Genomic DNA, 23,130 nt, shown 5'->3' on the forward strand with positions numbered 1-23,130 from the left:
TTCAATTCCTTCCTTTGGAAAATGGGAAAATAATAGCTACTTCCCTCACGAGGCTATTTTGAAGCTAATGGTAATACAGTCAAAGCACCTGGAACACATCTATTATGTTTTCATAGCTGAAAATAAATTTGGTAATCAAAATAGCTGCCAACAGTGCATAATCTCAGACAGGCAAATAAATTAATGGTTCATGAATCAAGTAAACGTATCTTGTCACATAGTAAAAAAAAAATCACTAATATAAAATATAAACTGGATAAGGCAAAATATAATGTGGTCACTAACCAAGACATTTAAATGGATTCTAACTATTAAAAGCTGGATCAGGTTACATCTCTGTTCCTCCAAGTAGAGCAATCGCCTTTTTCATTATCCAGACGAAGGGAGGCGATTATAGGTCTCACGTATCCATTTCACCCAGCTTTGTTTTCTGATCCCACGCTGAGTGAAGACAAGTCCTCTCCTCATTTTATGACCGTTTCCAGGCTGGCTGCATTTGATTCCTGAGGCTTCATTCTCCCCTAAGCTATCTTCTCTGAATAGGCCCCCTCTTTCCTGAGAGACTTTTATTCACATGAGCAACCAGGTAACTATTTTGGGTAAGAGATCGCCAGTAGCATTCTTTCTCTAACTGTAGGATTTCTCCGCCTCCATCCCTAGCGGGCCTTACTGAGAAGGATTTTGGTGCCTTTTCCTTTGCTGAAAACCCGATCTCATTCACATGCTTTAATCTGCAGGTTTGTCTTGTTTCTCAGCAATCCCATCAACTTGAACAAAATAACTGCAGTTCATTTGAACAATCTGCATGCATTCTCATCAGTTCTTAATGCAGCACAATCATAAGTTAGCTTGGCTTTACAGCGACCTTAGCTCTGTCTTGGGCAAAAAAATGTCTCAATGAGTTAAGAAAAAAGTGTAAGCAGCATTACCTGAAAGCTCTCTCCTTCAAGACCTCTGCAAAGCCATCCCTACTTTCAACCACCAATTTGCTGGGCAGAGATTTTAAGTAAATGATTGAAATCATGCAACATGCACACACTTACAGCCCAGTCTTTTGGTTCAACTCAATATTGTATCATAAACATTTCTACCTTATCATCTGTAAATATAGCTTTATCACCCCTGTTGTACTGTATCAAAGGGGCACATTGTGTTTATCTAACCATATCCCCCTCAGTTACACATCTACATTGTTAACAACTCTTTACTATCATACATCTTATGAATCATTTTTCCTACTTGTGGAGTGCTCATGGTGACCAGCTGTCCCAGTTTGCCTGGGCTTCTCCCAGGTTGAGGACAGAAAGTCCTAAGTCACAGGGAGCCCCCTCAATGCCAGGCAAACCTGTCACTTTGTCCTCCTAACTAGGAAGATGATAGGATCTTTGAAAACAAAAGCAATGCCTGAAACTCTGTATCTGAGAACACATAAAAGCATAATAAAAACTGTGGATTAAATAAAAGGCAATACCGGGAATGCGCTACCAGACTTGATTGAAATATTACTTATTAATTGTCATTAATTTCATATTAGACTTTTTGAGATGGAAACTGAGAGACATCTTCCATGTAAAATGTTCAGGAAAGGCCGCCACCTAGGCCCCAGTCAGTGGTCTGCATCTGACGACATGGCGTCCCCAGGTGACGCTGAAATCATCACCCACTGTCCTTCAGCAGAGCTGCCCCCGATGCCCGCAGGCAGACGGCGCTGGGGAAGTCTCAGGTCAGCGGCCATAAGAGGATAAAGAAATCTGCAGTATCAGTACATGTAAGATGTAGTTAGTCTGTAAGGTATAAATCTACACGTAGACTGACCTTCAATGGTATGTTGTTGTATATTGAACTTTAATGGAATAAAGCCAAACAAGCATCCGGGAAAGAAGTTCCCAAGAAAATGTCTTGCGTACCGTCATTTGTGGAGCTGACAGTCCAACCTCTGAGTTTTAAAACATTTTTGTTAAGTTGGTTATTTTAATTAAAACACAATTCTAGATCTGGAAGGGACCCTGGGGAGTATTGATCCTGTATCTTTTCAAACATTATTCTAGAGGCAGAAAGAACTCTGTTTCCCCTCTTAAAAAACAAATCAGAATCTTAACACCAAAATAAAACTGGTAAAAGTAGAATTACTCTGCCGAAGGAGGCAGGCATTGCAATGCCTAGGGTCGCCAAAATAGTTTGAAATCCACTGACCTAGATCCTGTCAACATTTCTAGGTTATTGGCCAATTTGTTCAATAGGCCAGGAGCTGGGTGATTTCTATGGCATCTTACAAGACCTGTAAGTGTCTTTGGCAGAAAAATCCATTTCCTAATTTTTACCCCTTTGTTTCTTTTGAACCTCAAGGGCAGAAGGGTGAGTTAATTATAATGTGTTATAATTACCGGTTATACAAGACCCCTATCTTATTTTATTTACTTGTTCTCTTTTGTCCCTATTCCTATTCCCGTCCCAGCCCCACAAAGGAGCCATCCTGATGTGTCAAGGTCTATCTTTTGTTTGTATTCTTGCAGAATCGACATTGTTTTGTGTGCAAATATTTTTAATTTTATGTAAATCAGGTCTTGTACCCTGTACCTCATTCTGTTCCTTTCTTTTTCATTTGGCCCTATGCCTTATGGGCCACTCACGACGCTCTGTCAACATCTAATCCCGCATTTCCAACTGCTGCTTGGGGTGTACCCACCACATTTGACATTTCCTCTCTCCCAGACTGCCTCCAACTCCTGGCCACCCAAATAATGCTGCACGGAACATGCCTGCCTTCTGATAAACAGGTTTGAGATTCTCCTTTGGGATTTAATTATAGGCGTGGAATTGCTGTGTCATGGTGTATGTCTATGGACACTAATCTGTGTCAGTAGCTGCAGACTGTTCTGGAGAATAGCCCCACACGCCGTCCGCAGGGCACCTGCAATCTGCCAACACCTGGTATCACCAGGCTTTTTAGTTTCTAACAAACCTGACACGTGTGAAGTGCTGTCTTGCTTGCATTTGCGTTTCTCTGATGATGAGTGGATCTGTGTCGCTTCCTGTGCTTATCGGTCTTTTGGGCTTCCTTTCATGAAAACCTCATATATCCCTTGTCAATTCTTCTGCAAGACTTGCTATCTTTTCCTTGTTGATTTACAGAAGTCCCTTTCATATTCTAGAGAAATCAGTTAATGTCTTGTTAGTTCGGACAGCAAACATCTTTTCCAATTCTCCCATTCTGAAGCTCCAGACTTGGGGCAAGTTACTTAATCTCTCTGCCCTTTACTTTCCTTCCCTACAAAATCGGGATAACAGCCTGTGCCTCACAGCTTGGGTGAGGATTAAATACACTATTTACTATGTCTTACTGTTGTCTGGCAATTAAAGAAGAATATCAGTTTTTAAGCAGGAAAGGTATGTCAACACCTATAATATAGTATATTACAGTGTGGCTTTTCGTCCCTACTGGGCATTAAGCTGCTCTAACAGATTACATTTTAGTGTCCATCCAATATCAAGAGAACTGGGTTGCTTAAGATGTAGAGCAGCTTAGCCCAAACCTACCTCAACCCCGATCTGAATCTCAGTATTCATGACTCCTGCCCTGCCATCACTGCCCTATAATCATCATACAGAGTCAGGGGGGCAGAGTGGAGCCTTTTGGTCTTTACTCTGAGGCCAGATTCTCACAACACGACAAGCCAACTGTGACGTGATCTGGTCATTGCTAACTGCCCCCAAATAAGAAGTAAATTGGTCTCATTGACCCAACTAGACTATAGGCGTGAACCACGCTGGCACTTTTCTAACCACAGTATCTTAGGGAAACTGTTGCCGTCAGATTCACTGAAGGATTTCTGGTGCTTGTGAATAAAACATGCCATGGAGAGAGTGTTATGTTAGAATGATATTTTAGTTCTTTTCAAAAAATCCCTTACTCAAAAGGGGCAGAAGAGAAAGCAGTGGGCAGAGTTGTGTGCCTGCTCTGGACGACCGTGGACAGAGACCCTGTCCAGATCCGCATGGGCCCAAGTGAGGTGGGGATTAAAGAAACGGAGGCTGGGAAACTGCCAAAGCGCATGGCTCCGACTATCTATCGTGGGTCTCAGTCTTTGTTACTGAGCCCAGCCACACCAGCTCCAGAGAGCGGATCCCTGCCATGTCCCTTCGGGCTGGCATCCTGGCACCCTGCCCAACAAGAGCTTCCCCCGGGCTGAAGGGTCTGCCCCTGATTCCCAGACCCAAGCTGCTCTCTGGGTGGACTTCCTCCAGACCTGCAGGCAACAACTGCAGTACCGCCAGCCACTGAGCGCTCATGCGGGGCAGACCACACGACAAGCGCTTTGCACGCATTATGTGCGTGAGCCTCCCGTCAACTCCACACAACAGCTGCTACTCCCCTTAATAAGAACCTGAGCCCGGAGAAGCTCAGACTAAGAAGTCTGCCCATGTTCACACAGCCAGTAAGACTACGTTCTTAGCCACTTGTCTTAGAGATAAGTGCACCAAGCCAGTTCAAATCTAAAATTTGGTCATTTCTTTCTTCCTTTTTTTTCTTTTTTTTAAATTGAAGTACAGTCAGTTTACAATGTTGTGTTAGCTACTGGGGTACAGCACAGTGATTCAGTGATACATATATGTATTCCATTTCATATTCTTTTTCATTATAAGCCATTACAAGGTACTGAATATAGTTCCCTGTGCTGTACAGTAGGACCTTGTTGTTTATCTATCCTATATACAGTAGTGTGTATCTGCAAATCTCAAGCTCCCAGTTTATCCCTCCACATCCCCTTCCCCCCTTGGTAACCATAGATTTGTTTTCTATGTCTGTGAGTCTCTTTCTGTTTTGTAAATAAGTTTATTTGTGTCCTTTTTTAAGATCCCACATACAAGTGATAGCATATGGTATTTTTCTTTCTCTGTCTGACTTAACTTCACTTAGTATGACAATCTCCAGGTCCATCCATGTTGCTGCAAATGGCATTATTTTATCCTCTTTTATAGCTGAGTAATATTCCATTGTATACATGTACCACATCTTCTTTATCCATTCATCTATTGATGGACATTTTGGTTGCTTCCATGACTTGGTTAAAATTTGATCATTTCTTCACAGCATTTTGCCACAATAAATGGTCACTGTTTCACTTTCTACATAGCAGATAAGTATAAAGGTAATTTTATTTCGTTTTGTGATGTCTTTGGTTTGATTTCAAATCAAAGTTCGTCTGTGTGCCCTATATACGTACATACTGGATAGGGGACCATAGCAAACCGACAGGGATGCTGACTGGCGGGCAACAGGGGGCTCCAGTAAAGGTGTTAGTACCATCATTACTAAGTCGCTGAGACACAGAAAGATCAAGAAGTTCTGTGGGAAAATTTGCTGGAACAATTTCCTTTACACTCCAGAAACTCTGAAATTCCTTTCTTATTTGATTTTTAACAAACTGAGGCCAAATTAATTTTTATTTGTTTCCATTTAATTTTCTCCTCTACCCTGGGTGTTTAATATTTTAAATTATCTGTGTGGCTTTCCTATGGGAGTGCTTGCTTTGAAACCCTCATTTGAGAACAACGAAAGGGCACCCATTTCTCAATAAATGTCTCCAAAACATTGGTCTTAATTATCCACGTCTTCTCCACGATCCTTTAATTCCCATAAATGTGCTACAATCACTCTTCAGAATGAGCTCCTGGGCCTGGTCCCTTCTGTTTATGTCTGGGAGGCATCAGCTTACAGCATCCCTCCCCGGGGCCGAGAAACACACATGCTGCCTTTCATCTTGTGCTGTCGGCCGCACTGCGCTTCCAGCTGGCAGAGCCGGCTGAAATCAGAGCCACCCTGTGCGTACGAGGGACATAAGCAACGGCTGGAAAAGGCATCTGAGACGCAAGACGCTGTTGGGCAGAGGATGAAGAGAGCGTGGACGCCGTGCCCCTGGGGGATGCCTTTACTGCACACCTGGGGGGCAGGCCCAACGGCTTCATGCAAGCTCCATCTCTAGGAGGGCATGGTACCCTCCGCCTCCGGAGGGTGCAGGCTCCAGCCCCACAAACTCACAATACTAACAGCAAAAGCCTTCAAAGCCATCGGAAGTCACTGATACCCGCTGTCTCACAGGTCTCCTTGTCTTAAGAATCAGGACAATGTTGTCCTACCCTCTCCTCTGGGTGGCAGGGCTCATTGAGGCTCCAGCTCCATCTAATTCTTCTAAAGGCCTTTCTTGGGTCTCCCTGGACACCGCTGTGTTGATGGCATTTCACAGAAAACCACCATTTTACCAAATCTGCCTCTGTGTTACACAAGCAGTAACAGAATAAACTTGTTACTTCATGGAAAATAAAACTGCATTCCATACTAGGATATGCTAAGTTAAGTCTTATGTGTGAAACTCCTATTTCTGCATTATGAAACCAGGAAAAACTAAACAATTACATCCCAGCAACAGCTAAAATAGCTGACACCAACCCGAGAAGAGGAACGTCTCCCCTCATTTGGGGAAGGGGAGCAAGATGGCTGGTCTGCTGTTCCCTGCACAGAAATAGGAAACACCCTCCAGGGGGCGTGTGTCTTACTTCTCACATTATTTGAAACCTCCAAATTTCATCTCTCAACTCTTTTCTAAGAAACAAAAAAAAAGCACAATCTCCCACACTTATTTTTAGGTTTTATTACAAATAAATACAAGGTAAGTTAACAACAAAACCCATCAAAGAAAGGCTAGATTCCTCCTAAACAGACACAATCTTGTTGGAGTAACTTTCAAATACTTTACTTACATGTTTTAACACTTAAAGAAATGTTAAGTTTAACGTTAAAGTGTTAATAAGCAGATCATTGAGGCCAAGGACAGGACAGGCTTGTGAAGCTCTGCTTTGTTTTTCCATTCGACAGTCTCAAATTTCTAGTCCCAGAGATGGCCGCTAAAATGGAAAGCCAGAAGCAGGAGGGGTATAGCTCAGTGGTAGAGCGTGTGCCTAGCATGCATGAGGTCCGGGGTTCAATCCCCAGCACCTCCATTAAAAATAAATAAACAAGCAAATAAATAATAAATAAACCGAATTACCTCCCTTCCCAGAAGCCAGAGCCTCACCTGTCACATGGTCACCTCCCTGCTCTTGTCTATAATTATCCTGCAGGGAGCCTCCTGCCTCTAAGCACTGGTCTGACAGCAGAAAAACCACCTTCGACGGTGAAGTCCAAGCTTGCTCTCACCCCGCCTCCCTCGGTGGTTTCCATCGTGCAGACGCCCGATGGCGCAGCCCCCTCCTCGATTTCCCCACAGGCTCTAGGCCTAAAGCAGGTGTCAAAGGAGGCAGGATGGGCACCCGTCTGTCCCCCAACACTGTCCTCTGTGGACATGGCTCAGGGCAAAGCGTGTCTCCCAGGAAGAAGGTGTCCTGGGGAGAGGTCCATCCTGCTGTCCAGAAACTAACACCTCCAGCTTTTAAGTTAGATTCATCCCAAGCCATCTTCCCACCCTTGTATGAACAGGGCAACCCCGAGTTCAAAGTCAGGGGCCTGAAAATGATCTCGGCTGCAGAATGACAGAGGCAGAGGAACCTTGAAAACCAACTAACAATTGGCTGCTCCACTCAGGTCAGGAAACGGCGGCCCGTGGATGCGGCGCGCGTGGCCCGCCGCCCCCTCCCCCCGCCCCACCCCGCCCCCTCCCTCACAGTAACGGAACCAGGGCCCCCAAGTCTTGAATCAGCTCCTTTTCCACTGCAACGTCTGCCTCACCGATTAATTAATCAGAGACTAGGATCCATGCTACTAGAAATTTTTGTTTTTTTGGAAAATATTCAACCACGGTCACCACACTCATTTTCTGACTTTCATTTTTAATTTCCCTGAACATAGTTTTTAAAGTTAAGTTCTGAATCAGTCTTCCCCTTTGAGGGATGTGCTTAGCGGAGCCCATACTAGGCATACAGTCTAAGTGCAGGAATTGTTTTTTTAATCGCATTTATTTATTTACGTTCTGAGAAGCCCCTCCACTGCACCCCGCGCTGTTTTTCTCTGGTGCGACACGCGCACCAGCTCCAGAGTTACCCTGTCTTATTACAAGCACAGAAACGTGAGAGCACAGCGCTCTTTAAAAGCCGTGTCCCCACGTCTCATCCAGACAAAGAGGCGCTGACCATCACTTTCCACGCTCGTGTTACCGTCATTCTAGAAAGCTGCACCAAGTGCCTTAAGGAACGTGGCTTCTTCTCACAGACTAGAAATAAACATCCTTTCTTGGTGATGGTTTAAGAAAGAAAAACAAGGAGGAAGAATTAGAGAGGATTAATTTTGTTTTGAAAGGTAGGCAGCGTTCTCCCCACCCACCTACCCACTGCCTTGGAGGGCTCAGCACCGCGTCCCTGAGCTGTTGTGAGTCAGGCCCCCACGCCCCCCTGCTGACCTGCCCTTCTGCTCCTGGGGCCCAGCTCGCCTGACGACACAGACGTGCCCCCAAAGCACCAGGACAGCTGAGAAAATCCTCTTCTGCACAATAGACGTCAGCACATAAAAATGACGGCCCCATAGAGACAGCTGTCCTATCCCCTCCTATCCCTTTCGTGTTCCAGGTCGCATCTCCCAATCAGGATTCTGAGGACGACAGAGCACCCCTGTGCAGACAGGGGTTGGGGGTGTGGCTGTCATTCCCCTGCTCCAGAGGCCCAGGGACACCTTCTGCAGAGCCGTGGCCCCCTGATGATTTGTCAGACCCCGTGGGTGCAAGGAGGGGAAGACAAAAGCCCTCACTGGTCAAGTCATTAAGCAGCTCTGTGTGATGGCTTCAGTAAAACAGGTAACTAGGAACAAAACTAGTGAAATCTGTGGAAGAGCTTCATACTGCAATCCACCAAACATTGCTGAGAGCAACTGAATACTGCCTGAGAGAACGCTGCAATAGATCTTGCTCAAATCACATCAAACACATCATGTTTGATACAGCAGAATTGTTAAAATGTCCATTTTCTCTAAATTAACACATAGAATTAATGAAAAAAAAAAGGAGCAGCACTTTTGGGGAAAAGAGCTTATTTTAATCTATGAAGGGCAGTTTCAGGGTTGGCCTAGCCAAAATAATAAAAGAGGTCAAATTTGCCATTCAGCCCCTTTCTCGCTCATTGGTTAATTTAATCATTGCATTTATTCAATGCCATGTGATTTCATCACAAATATTTACTAATCGGTCTCCACCCTCAAGAAGCCTGCAGTCTGACAGGGGGCGGAGCAATCAGCACGCAGAGGGGGTCACCAGCACACAGCGCGGGGTTCGGCAGAGAAAACAGACCAGACACCCCCAGGGCAGTGGTGAAGGGGGGTTGTGGAAGTATTTCTGGAATAGGTAACTCTTAGCTGCATCTCTGGGTAAAAAATGAGACAGCCTCATGAAAAGAATAAGGTATTTGGAGAGAAGGAAGCCGCACACTCAGAGCCCAGGGAGGACGCCAGGCCTGCCCTGGAGGGGCTGGGGCAAGGCTGCCTGCCCAGGAGAGGGGCCTGCAGGGCTGCGGGTTCCCCCAGGGCAAGGTCATGGCGGCCTTGCCTACAGACCAAGGGGAGGGTGTCTCGAAGGAACCAGCTTTCCTACCATCTTATCGGGTACCTGCAGCCTATGGGAAATACACTAAATTGAGTATTTGTCAGGGTAGGCTCACAGTCAGAACTCTAACAAAAAAATCCCCAATTCTTGGTGGTTTAACAGAAAAAAGGTTTATTTTTCATTAGTTTCACATTCCCATGCAGACAAGTTGGAGGGGAGGGAGATGGAGGCTCCCCCCCTGGGGCTTGCAGGGGTCTCCTTCCAGCTGAGGAAGGACTCTACTATCTTTTGGGGTTTCAGGATTCTCTGAGGGTAGGTGAGGGAAGAAAGGAAGAGAGAGGGCTTGCGAGGAGGAAGGTTATTCTAGCTCCGAGTGTGTCACTGCTCCCAACATCGCTGACCTGAACTCTGTCCCGGGACCCTACGAGCTGCAAGGGAGGCTGGGAAATATAACCGAGCAGTGTGTCCCAGAGGAAAAGCACAGGCTATTCTCTGTCTTAAGGAAATTAGTGCCCAAGAGATGCTGATTTCGTTTTTATATTTAAGGTAAGTTTATTAGTGACTTACTATGCTAGACCAGAGGCCAGCAAGCTACAGCTCCAGGGTAAAATCTGGCCCTTTCTTATTCCCTTTCTCCCTCCCCCAACCCCTCTATCCAGCTCAAGACTCTACACATGAACAGGAGCTATTTTTATTTGAGCATCACTTATGGCCAGGCACAATGACAAGTACTCTATGCACATGTCATAACAATCACTAAGGTAGGTGTTATTACACCCATTCTAGAGCTGAGGAAACTGAGGCTCATGCAGGTTCTGTGACTTGCCCTTAGAACTGAAATACAGAGGAGCTGAGATCTCTCTGACTCCAAAGGACAGGTATGTTCTTCCCACTGCACTAAACTGCCTCATGCCAAGAATCTTTAACCTACACATGAAAAAGCACAAACATGCATGTCATCTCTGTTGGGTATCCCATGTGGCTGCACCCCTGCCTTTGTCCAAAGCTCCACTCCAAGGTTTGCCAAGATTCCCAGGGAGTGTGGTTCAGCTGTGGGCACCTCACTTCAATCAGGTATAGGGTCTTACTGTCAGTTGCCCATCTCTGGAGAGCCCCAAGCTTCCTGCAAAATAGCAGCATTTCATCAGGTAAAGTCTGGGACTCCTGCCTTTAGTAAGGGGGTGGTGCTTCCACCCCAAGGTCTGCAGAGTGAGTCTGGGGGAAATGGCACTTTCTTCAACCACATGTAGGCCGTTTCACGCATGATGACCTCGTCACACTCTTGTACGGAGCACCTGCATGGGCCCCAAGTGCTTGTGAACCACAAAGATTCCTGAACCCCACCTTGATCTTTTGGTTCCACGTCTCTGTGGGTGAGTCACAGGAATACATATCAGAGGGCCCCTGATAAATGGCTAGAAATAAATGAGGGTGAGAGAACATGGGAACAGAACATCCTTTTCCTCATATATTCCTCTTGGGCTCCTCCTGTCCTCTGAGGCTGAGGTCAAGGTCAGTGCACATTCTGCCCTGAGTCACCCCCAGTGAATCAGAAGACTTTCCTTCACCACACTCGTCACCACTCGCATCATATTACTGTCTCGGGGCAAGTCTCCCTGCCAGGCCTTGAGCTCATGGGAGAAAGAATCTTACCCACCTTTGTATTACCAGCCTAGCCCAGTGCCTACCATATAATACATGCTAAATAAATTCCAACTGAACTGAGGTTGATAATCCAATACATCAGCATCCAAAAAGGAGCAGGAGATGCCCTTTGATGTTCTCACTCTTTTGGTTCTGGGGTTCGTACACACATCATTACCGCATGGGTCTGCTTGGCCACCCTGCTGCCGACACCAAGCAGCAGACACCTAGTGGGGTCTCTGTTCACTCATTAGGGTCCTGCTTTCATTCCTTTAAGAAAACTGTTAAACTATTAATACACTTTTGTCATCAGCAGAAAGAACTAATCATTTGGGGGGACTCTTGCTAAAAAATAAAATTCAGCACAAAATACAATCTTGGTGAAATTGTCAGGGTTTCAGAGAAGGGAAGATCTCACACCTCTAATAAAAACAAACAGCAATGACAGATTCAGCTGCTGTAGATGCATCAGGAAGCCTGGAAGTGAGGAAGTGATTCCAGATCAGTAGTGTCTGAGCTCAAAGAGAAGCAAGTGCAAATCCTCTCTGGAGGCAGCCAGGTTTCCCGCAGAGAAGCTCAACCAGCCGGGGGCTCACAACCAACAATAACAAACAAATGCCAAATGCACAGTAAACAGCAAGTGAGAGGTTCCGACACCCAGGGCTTCAGGTAGAGTAATTCACAGTTACAAGCTACGGAGCGATCATGCGTAGAACGTTGAAAGGAACTGAAAAATGGAAACACAAAGGTGACAAGGAATAAGAGACTACCAATAAATGACCAGGGATATCTGAATGACAACAAATACACTTTGACAAGTGAAAAAGTTAACTGCAAAAATAAAAACTCCACTGAATGGATTAAAGAGTAAATTTGATACTGCTGAACAGAAACGTTGTGATCTGGAAGATAGATCTGAAGAAATATCTAGATGATCATAAAGATACTGAAACGGGAACTATGTCAGAGAGGTCAAGAGTCTTGACGGCTAGAAAAGGAAGGTCCAACTTATGTCCAATTAGAATCTCAGAAGGAAAGAACAGAGATTAGAAAAGATAACATTGAAGAGATAATGGCTGAGAATTTTCCAGAACTTACCAAAAAACCAAAATTCACAGTTGAAGGAGACACAATTGGCTCATTTAACAGCTATTTACTGTGTGCCTACTGTATGCCAGACACCTTTCAGAGGCAACATATACCAAGCCAGACAAATAAAAGAAATACCCTTCTAGACACAACCCAAGAGAAAAGGACAATTGGACTGACCACAGACTTTTCAAAAGCACAACTAACATCTTCAAAGGGCTAAGGAAAAGTAATTGGCAACACACAGCTATTTACCTAGCAAGACTGTCTTCCAAGAATAATGGTGAAATAGAGACATTTCCATGTAAACAGAATCTGAGAATATTTACCACCTAGAGGTATGTGCTAAAGATCTACATCAAAAGGAAGGGGGAAAATGAGATGGTGTAAGGAGTGATGTGTAGACAAAGTGTAGTGTGAACCCCAGCATACATGCTTGACACAAAACCCACAAATTAACAATAAAAGAGCGGACTTAGAATATTGGCTACTGATGCTTGTAATACAGGAGGAGGAGTGACTGAATGAAAGTGTTTAAGGTCCTAAATTGTTTAGGAGAAGGTTGCAGTATTGAATTTAGGCTCTGCTAAGTAAACAGGAAAATTTCAAGAGTAAACCACTAAAAAAATTGAAATAAAGAGTCAAAATTCCAAACTAATAAAAGAAGAAACAAATAGAATAAAAAAAAAACAAATTAAAGAATCATTTTGAAAGGGAGGAGAAAGGAGGGGAAAAAGCATAGAAAGGACACGACAAAGAAAAAAATCCATTATGACAAGCCCGAAATACCCATGACCACGATAACTGGCGCACAGACTAAGGAGAGCAGTTAAAAGCAAAAGCAAAAGCAAGTTACATGCACTTTATAAGAGACACATCTAAACTACTAGAACATGGTAAGTTTGATAGTAAAGGCTAATAAAGGACATAGCAGGCAAATACTAACTAAAAGGAAGTTGGAGTAAACTATATTAATATTATACAAAATAGACCTCAAGACAAGAGACATCATGGGTTTTAGATAGGGTCTCTGTACTATAATAAAAGGTTCAATTCAGTATGTGAATTTTTTTTAATTCAAAATTTTTATATACATTCATCTAATAAAATTGCTTCATGTGTATAATTTAAAATCTTCTGGGAATATAGGGAGAAACTGACATACCAACATAATGGCAAATTTCAATATTCTTTATTCTTGATAGACAAAGCAGATGGAAAGTTAATTAAAATATAGACTATTTTAACAGCACAATCGACAAGTTTCAAATATTAGATATGTATAAAATCCCCCATTTAATAGCTAACGACTGCATATTCTTCTCAAGAATGTATGGGATGTTTATAAAAATTGGCCTCCTAGAAGGCCAAAAAGAAAGTTTCAATAAAATTCAAAGAATCAGGGGTTGAGGTATAGCTCAGTGGTAGCGTGCAGGCTTACTGTGAGTGAGGTCCTGGGTTCAATCCCCAGTACTTCCATAAAAAATTTAAAAATAAAATTTAAAAAAGCAATCTTGTTTAAAAAAAAATTCAGAGAATCAATATCATACAGATCACATTCTCCCCAAAGCTAAATTAGAAGTCAACAATTAAAAGATAAAAAATATCAACACATGTTTAAAATTTAAAGTACCTAAATAAATCATGGGTCAAAGAGGAAATAATAATGGAAATTAAAAATACTGAGAATGAAACAATAATTAAAACCTGTATTTCAAAACTTGTTGGGAGCAGTCAAAAAAAGTACATAGAAGGAAATCTCTAGCTGTAAACATTTATACTAGAAAAGAAGAAAAGCAGGAAATAATTGAGCCAAGCACCTAATTTAAATTGAGAAAAAAAGCATACCAAAAGTAAATGCAAAAAACTAGAACAAATAATAGAGAGGAGAAACTAATGAAATAAAAAGGGGACAATGCCATCACTTGTTCTTTGAAGTAATAATAAAACAGATGCTCTCCCAGTGAGGTTGATGCAGCAAAAAACAGGGAAGGTACAAATAATACTAGAAATAGAAACAATCTAAAAATAAGATCTTTCTAAAGTGCCTGAGCAAATCAGAGATTCAGCCCAGACTAAAACTTGGGTCTGACTAAACTCCTCTCTACAGTATTCACAACTGTATGTTTCCAGGCTTAACAAATAGTGAGGACCGGCTGCTGGGGGCGGGGATGTCTGGGGTTGGCCTCTTGTTGTTGGATGGATGTGCAGAAAGCAAAGCTGAGATGCAGGAAGCGCTGGGACAGCCCCAGGAATCAAAGCAGCCTCCTCTTCCCTCAAATGGACTTTCCTTTTCCGTGTGTGGGAGAAAAATGATTCAGAAAGGAAAAACAAGGGCCATCGGGTCTATTTGTCATAATGCTCTGAAGCCTGGTTTCTAGTGGGGAAGCAGCTCTCTATTTTTTTCCTCCATCCACAGCACCCGAGCAAGCATTTAAAAATCCTCACGTCAACTTCAAAGACTCACTCCCTGGGCAATGAATCAAAATACCTGGGTGGTGGGGGCTCTGACTTCTGCACCCTACATCACACTTCCTTCTGCCCCACGTCTTACAACCAGACAGGGCTGAATTGAGCTGCTAGAGAAGTCTGCACTGAGGTCGTTAAACATAGGTGAGAAATCCCCGCCTTGCCTTGAGCAAGAGAAACAAGTTGGGGAGCTGGAATGAAATGTCCCTGCACTTGGCACTGACTTCTGTCTTAACTCCTGGGAACTGTTTTGCTTTGTAAAATGCAAAGAGGGTGGCTGAGGTTTAAGTGTGCATTTTGCCACGTTCACACCAAGAGTACAGAGAGCCATTCCCATGATTTGAAAGCACAGCCTCCCCATCTCCAGCTGACTGTGTTTCCAACACCATGAAATGAAACAAAGGGACACATTGGCCAGAGGACCAGATAGTAACTAAGTAAACAAGAAGGTTCAACAAGATTTCTTGCAGGTTCTAAAGTGTCAGTGATCTGGGTTCCATGTCGCCTGGACTTGTTTCCAGGACTCAAAGCACTGCCTGGGGAAAGGGGACTAATTTACAATCAAGACCCCTGGATCCAATCGAGACTCCAGACTCAGCTACATAAAATGTCTGGGGCTCTGGCAGGTCCTTTCACATCTTCTGCCTCAGGTTCCTTATCTGTAAAGCCAGGACAATGATCTCGCCCCCGGCAATGGTGCAAGGATTAAATATAACAGTCATATGGAGCCATTCTGGAATCTGGTCAGCCTTTCCACCTTCTAAACTCTCCCAACTCACCCACTTTCCATGATTAAAATGTTAGATTTCAAGTCTGTGAAAACACACTGGGTACACGGTGTGAGCCAGAGCTAGAACTGCAGTTCCTTTCATCACTCCGACAGAGTATGAAAGAACAAAAACTAATATTGGATCATATGCAAAAGCCAAAGACAGCAGTATATTAGCTGAGCAGAACTCTGAGATGGGGAGAATGTTCTGGATGGCTGAACTTCCTGAGTAGATGGGGTAGGGGATTGGTTTCCTCTTAAGAATCAAAACATTAAAAACAACAAACCAGAAGACACAAACCATTTAGGATAAAAAAAAAAACAAACTCTCCAATATACTTCAAAAACCTTAAGGGGGGATTCCGAATATGATTCTTCTTTTCCTTGAAAATTTTTATCATTGTTCTGAGCACACTGAGAACAGCCATCCAGCGATGACACTCATGGTGTTTGTAGGACTGTAAAGGGTTTAATCCAATCCCTAATAATACAGATGAGAAAGCTAAGCCCAGAGAGGTAAAGCAATCCAGACGAGTCACACAGCTAGCTGGAGACAGGGCCAGAACCAGGTCTCCAGACCTTTCAGCTTCCACACTGCCTTTTAGATCCTCACAAGACGAACTGCCCATCCTTGAAATAAATCCAGAATGCTCAAAACAACCCGGGAACCCCAGAATGCTTCTAGGGTATCTCTCTGGGCACTAACTTAGAGGTTTTTATGTCTCCCTTCTCTGATATTCATCATGTTTGCTCATGGAAACGCTGCTCGAATGTGTGTGCATTTTGCTTTTAAGGCTCATTTTATGCATTTGAGATTTAAATGTCTTCAAAAATCAGGTGTCTGCTCTCCAAGCAGCATCTTCTGGTTTGCCTGGGAAGTAAGCACTACACAGCCATGCTAAATGGAACAGAATCAGCCACCTAATGGATGTGACTCCAAGGAATTACCAATGATAACACCCTCTCCTACCCGAGCCCACAGCCTATCCATTCAGCAGTGAAATCCCTAACTGCAAGACCACCACAGTTTTTAAAGCAGTCCCCATCATAAACCATGCTTTAGGCAGAAACTAATATTGGATTATATGCATATGCGCGCGCACACACACACACACACACACACACACACACACGGCTTGGCTGGGCTGCCATGGGGTTAGGGTATGTATCATAGGACCATACACAGTGTGCTAACACACCTACACACAGCATCATAAAACATGCATAACCTCAAAGATCTGCACTCCTAAACCCAGAGAGATGAGGGCACCAGACCACAGAACACCATTCACTGTGGCAGAAGAGGCACCCCATTATTCGAGTAGGTGTTTAAAAAATTCTTTATGACAATAAATAAAATGAAAAAATTTCTTTCATAATTTGTCTCAACACACTTAATCATTTGTTAGAAATTAAATTGATCTAAGATTGCAAACAAAGTTCAGTAAAACTGCTCATCCCTTCCACCCAAGCTCAATGGATCAAACACCATGGTTAGAATTCACCAAGATGAAGATGCAAACTGCCTTCCCAGGCAGGTGCAGAAACAGTCCTGCCGCCAAGGGTGAGGGCCACCTAACCCTCAGTGCACGGCCTGCTGTTACATACCCAAGGAACCGTGGGGGCTGTTCCCACTGGCCCCCAGCAGCCACCCCGGGTAAATGAGGTGTCCACTTTGTACGCATTGTAGCCTCTTCTACTATGTGCCTGTCACTCATTAGCAGGAAAAAATAAATAAATAAAACTCTTACTCAAAACTTAAGCTTTCCCAACTTCTCTCAAATGTTGCTCTTTGCCCCAAAGCAGTTTTAACAAAATCATTTTTCCCGGGGAAAGCCTCGACCTTTGTCCTTTTGTGGTTCAGATAGTCATTTGAGCAACTAGAGAAAGTTGGCGCTGCCTTCAAACATTGGTTTCTCCTTTCCTTTGCCCCCTGGAGACCAAGCCAGTGCGGACCTGCTCAGCGTCGCTCGCCCCAGACAGCGCAGTTCTCTCCCCGCATCTACCCATCATTTCCAATTATTGAGCAAACACATCTCAGATATAACGCACATCGTACTGGATGCTTCGATTCCTGAGATGTGGTCCAAGCATCTTAGAACTTGGGCTTCTAGGAGAGTTTGCGTTCACGCCTGGAACCAAAGCACCAACGCAGGTTAACTCACTAGCAGAGGAAACAGAGAAAAGGCATTGCCTGGGCCGTTACGACGCAGCGCTTCCAAGTGCGGGACGCACCTGACCGGTCCCCGAAGGTAACCGACAGGTCCCAGCCTCCACGGACCTTCCGGGCGGCCGGCTTCACCGACTTCCCGCGTCGGCGCGGGGCTCCGAGCCCCGTCCTCTCCCGGCCGGCTGTGCCCGGCGGGGCGGGCGCGGCGGGCGCAGACCCCGGGCCCTTACCTCGCTGACGATGGTCGAGTGCGCCTGGGCGTAGCGCCAGCCGCCCCGGCAAGGCACGAGGGGCGCCGAGCGGTTGGGGAAGGCGGCGAGCGGGTCGGCGCAGCTGAGCGCGCCCGTGGCGGCGGCGCTGGCGTTGGCCGCCTCCAGGAGGTAGCGCTGGCAGCGGCCGTCGCCGCGGCGCTCGTGGGGCGCGGGGCCGCGGCGGGAGGGCGCCGTGCGGTTCCACTCCTCCTCCGGGCTCCAGCCGCAGCGCTCGGCCAGCGCGGCGGCGCTCGGCCCGCGGCACCAGTAGTGGTCGGGCCGGCTGCCCAGGAAGACCACGCCGACGAAGAGGAAGGCGAAGGTGACGCCCGTCAGGCACAGCAGCAGGAACACGCGCCGCTGGAAGCGCCCGAACTCGCCGGCCTGCTGCAGCGCCTCGTCGAAGGAGGGCATGGTGCGCGCCGCCCGCCCGCCCGCCTGCCCGCTCGCGGGCCCGACTCCCCGAGCGCGTCCTGCCGCCCGCCGCCCGGGCCTCCGAGTGACCCGCGGCCCGGCCGGCCGCCTCCTCTCCCCCCGCCGCCTCCCCCGCTCCCCCCGCCTCACGCCCCTGGGCGCCGCGCCAGCCGCGGCCGCTCCTCCGGCTCCGAGGTCCCCGCCCGCCGCCCCCGCCTCGGTCCAGGGGGCGCCCGCGGCGACCCGGGCCGCGCTCCCCAGGGGCACCGCCTCGGGGTCGGGGTGGGCCCCCGGCGGGCCCCGGGGCGGCGCGGCCTGGCCGAGCGCTGCCGCGCGCCGGGGACCCGGCCCGGGACTGCGAGTGACGCGCACTGCCTCTGGCCTGGCGCGGAGCTCCATTCGGTCCCTGCCAGCAGCCTGTCCTGCGGTCGGTCCCGGGTTGGGCTCCAAAGAAGAAAGTTCCAGGGCCACCCAACGACTCCGAGGCTCCTCGGACTTGGGCTCTGGGCGGTCCCGCGCGCAGCCCGGGGGACTGACGACGCGCGCTACGGGTCCCGCTCTTGTGACCCGGAGTCCCCAGCCGGTCCTCATCTCCTCGGTGCGCAAAGGCCGCGGCCCCGCACACCCCTGGGCCCGGGCAACCAGTTCCTAGAACAGTGAACTGATTGCAGAGCTAGAACCACAAGGGATCAGATTTCGACTACATCTCAGAGATCGTCCAACTTTTCAAAAGGGCAACTGGGCAACCCACAGAGGTTAAGCGTCTTATTCGGAGTCCTGAAGTTCGAAGTGAGAAGGGACTTAAGTCCGTTACACCTTTCCTTCCCCAGGGCCTTCCCACCTGCTCTTGGCCCGAAATCGCCCGGAAAGGGTGATTATCGGTTGGTTTGCATCATTTTTAACTTCCTCATTCGCTCTCGAAGATCTGCGGAGCTGTGTTGGATCTGGCGTCCTGGCCTCTGCTCCGCGTCCCGGCCGCTGTGTCGGTGTCCGCGCTCAGATGCCTTCCCCGGGGCTGGGCTACCAGCCATTTCTAGGCTGCAGCCTTCTGCGGTGCCGACCACCCCGCACTGCTGACAGCGCCCTCCCTGCCCTGGCCTAGCCTTCCCCCTTGAGACGCATTTTCTGAGAATTTCTCCAGCTCTTCTCCCCAGATCACCCACCCTTAGCCTGCTTTTCTCAGAGGCCAGAGAGCCTGGTAGAGCACAGAGCACAGAGCAAGGTCTGTCTCTGTTCACGGCGCTTCATCCCTTCGCCAGCTTGTGACCTCGGGCACCTTAATCAGCCAGCCCAGTCTTTCCATCTGTCAAACCAGGCTGATACCCTCCTGGGGTCGCTGTGAGGACTGAATGATTTAATATGCAGTAAGTGCCAGACCAGTACCTGACGCGTAATATGCCTTTTCACGTGTTAGCTCTCATTACTGTTCTTATTTGTTGCTGAGCTAGTGCTACCCACCAGCCATGATGCCCCAAGGATTCTGGATCCTGGGTAGGACAAAACAATAAAACATCTGGTAGCTGGTGGGCACATGCAGGGGCTCATGGAATGACAGGTGGTCGTTATTGCTCTCTCATTCCTTGTTCTCGGCTACTGAAGCACATCTTCCACCTAGTTAGCAGTGACTTCTGCGTGTACCTGTCTCACACTCCAGGGTGCCGTCCATATTTTTACTGCCCCCTGGACCCCTGACTCAATCTGTCCTCCCACGCAGCTCCTCCTCCGGCCCTCCCTCTTGGTGTAACCATGGCCCCGCCCCAGGCTCAGAATCTCAGTATCATCTCAGCATCCCTCACTCCCCAGCTCTTTACTCAGCCATCGGCTCAGCTCCTTCCCTCCTTGCCATGCAAACTCCTCCCCCAAGACACATGTACACATACACTGGCAATCCTCCCTTTTCATGAAATTGGGAGTTCTGTCTGTTTTGTTCATTTCTGTATTGCCACCACCTAGAGCAGAGCCTGATTCAGAGTAGGTGCACAGTAAATATTTGTGGAACAAATGGATGCTTCCCGACACCGTCGCCCATCCCCCTCCAACATACAGGTGTGGCCTCCTGTCCTCCTCCATCTTTGTTGGCCACAGTGGCCAGTGTCCTGTGGGCCAGCCTGCTTTCCTCACTGTCATCCCACATGCAGCTCAGAGATGCTTCCTTCAGGAGCTTGCCTTGCTATCCAGATAACTCATTTCTCACCTTCCCTTTCAAAATCCTAACCTGTGTTCCTCACCAAGTTGACCCTTCACGTTACAGCCAAACACAAGGACTTGCTAACGCTCAAATCCTTCTTTGACTTTCCCAAATCCGTGCCTGCCCACATGAAGTTTCCTCTTCCTGGCATTTCATGCCCTTGCCCCTCCCAGCCCGCTCAGCAAGGCCTGGGCTGGATGTCGGTTGGGTCGGCATTCTCTTCTCAAAGCCCTTTTCCGACCAATGCAACTGCCTTCCTTCCTGAGTGATGCCTGCCATCTTTGTCTGTGCCCCTAACACATCCAAGGAATTTCACTGCATTTTTCTTTGTATTGCAGTTGTCGGTCTATTTCAATTTGAATCACTTTTTTTTTAATTAAGCAATCTGAGCATATGGGCAAGTAGACCTAGAGTGATTGCTAAGATCATGGACTTTGGAGCCAGACCTACTGTGTTCAAATTCCCTTCTCCTCCTTATGGTGAGTGACCTTGGACAAATGATTTAGCCTTCTTCTGTAAAACTGAGTTGTATGGAACCTTTTCATTTTTTATGCAAATCACTTAGAACAGTACTTGAAACATGGTTAAGTGCTATATACAAGTCAGCTATTAATAAACAAAGCAATAAAAAATACTACCCTCCCCTGAATTAGCAAAGGTCACGTTAATACGTTTTAGGTGTATCGTTATAAAGAAGTAACGCTCACAGACACAGCTGAAGCCTCCTTCATATCCTGTCCCCTCCCTTCCACCCCAGGGCAGCTACCAGATCCTTTCTTCAGAAGGTGGCCTGGGAAAAAGACCACACGGGCTCAGGAGGAGGAGGGCTCAGGACTACTGGGCAGCGAATCCTGGTGTCCCAGCTCCCAGTTGCGGGGGGGGGAGGGGGCAAGAAGGGGGATGGGCTTCAGGTGGGGACAACCCCTTTGCCCTGGAGGGAGGGGAGCCGACAGAGGAAGGCTGGAGTGGGACCCCCTGATGAAGGCTCAGCGCCTCTCCGGCCCAGGTACAGCTGTCATAAACTTGTTACTATTTATCTCATCATGGTTTAGTCCTTTTTTTTTAATTGAAGTATATAGCTGATTTACAATGTTGTGTTAGTTTCCAGTGTACAGTATAGAGATTCAGTTATACATATATAATCCTTTTAATACCTAGGTAATACACACAAACAACATACAGGGGTCCCTGGCTTTTCAAAACTTTGCTTTACACCCCTTTACTTTTATGAGAGACCCACATTAGCACCTGCTTTTCCTAACTGAAAGGAATAGAAGAAGATTATCACTTTTGAAATAAAAGGAGAAAAGCCAAAATATCATTCTGCATTTGTTTTGCAACAAGCAGTTACAGAGCAGAGTGATGCCGCCAGCCTGCTTCCCGGGGAACTACACTCAGCACCTCAGCTTCAAGCTGGCATAGCTTTGAACTGTTTGTGAACATCTGTGCTCCATCGCAATTTATTTTCTGCATCCATTAAGGTAACTGCTTCTTTGCCATTTGCCATTTCGACTTATGAAAGGTTTCCCAGGAATGCTCTATTTTCAGAGAGCCGGGGTGGGGGGGCCTGTACAAACCTGTGCAGTACTTGGGGTGCTTTGAAATTTACACAAATGGTACCACATTCTACATATTTTTCTCTCACTTCTCTTTTTTACTCCACATTATATTTTGAGGCCTGTTAGCCTCGATTAATATGGATCATTTACTCTAACTTCTATATATCATTCTATTGAACAGCCAGACTGCAATTTATTCGAGAGACACTCGGCTCATTTTTAGTTTTTCACAATTATAAGTAATACTGTAGTGAACCTATTGTGTATGTCCCCTTGTGCAGGAACTGATCTGAGGTAAGTGCCCACAAGCAGATTGGCAGGATCACAGTGTGTGCCTGTTTCAAGCTTCACCAGACAGCATCACATTGCTTTCAGAGGGTGACCAAATTTGCAGCCCACCAGCAACATGTGAGTCTAACTACATCCACGTTAACGCGTGGCTTGTTACACTCAGATGCGTCAGCAGACCCTCTGGGTATAAAATGCGGTGTCATCGTTCTGTGTAAATTCTCGCCCCCGGTTTGGTCATCTTCTGTGAGCCGCTTCCTCATAACCTCTGCCCATGCCCTCTTTGTTTTTGCTCACTGAAGTCTTGGGAAGTCACTTGTACATTTGTTTATTCTGCTGTGTATGTTCCGTCTCCTCAGTCGGTGGCTGGTCCTTTAACTGTGTTTATAGTGTCTCAGTGACTACAAAAAGTTAAATTCTGAGTAGTAACATGTACCAATTTTCTTTATAGCTTCTGCTTTTTGCATCTCCCCCTCAAAAAAAATCCTGCCTGAATGCGTTTCTGGGCTCTTCATTCTGTTCTGTTCTATTTGTGTATCTCCATGCCAATGGTTTGCTATTAATCATGATAGTTCTGTAATAATTCTTAGTATTTGGTAGGACAAGTCTTACCTTTTCTCTCCTTTCACCTTGGTCTTCCTCAGAATTATCTTGGCAATTCTGGGGCTTTTTTCTTCCATATAAATTTTATCCTGTATTAGGTTCCATAGAAAATTTTTAAATTTTTTTATTGAAGTGTAGTTGATTTACAATGTTAGTTTCAGGTGT

General features: G+C 46.4%; 1 protein-coding gene across 3 annotated transcripts in view; it reads right to left on the bottom strand.

The window, feature by feature from the left end:
* Positions 1-18,361, bottom strand: part of SLC22A3 (solute carrier family 22 member 3) — an 86,902-nt gene extending 68,541 nt beyond the window's left edge. For all 3 annotated transcript variants that reach the window (XM_064486504.1, XM_031456648.2, XM_064486505.1), the window contains exon 1: positions 17,893-18,361. In XM_064486504.1, the coding sequence (XP_064342574.1) occupies positions 17,893-18,327 (435 nt within the window). In that variant the 5' untranslated portion in view covers positions 18,328-18,361. The remainder of the gene's footprint in view (positions 1-17,892) is intronic.
* Positions 18,362-23,130: the final 4,769 nt, after the last annotated feature.

Source organism: Camelus dromedarius, chromosome 6 (assembly GCF_036321535.1).
Source record: "Camelus dromedarius isolate mCamDro1 chromosome 6, mCamDro1.pat, whole genome shotgun sequence".
NCBI lineage: Eukaryota > Metazoa > Chordata > Mammalia > Artiodactyla > Camelidae > Camelus > Camelus dromedarius.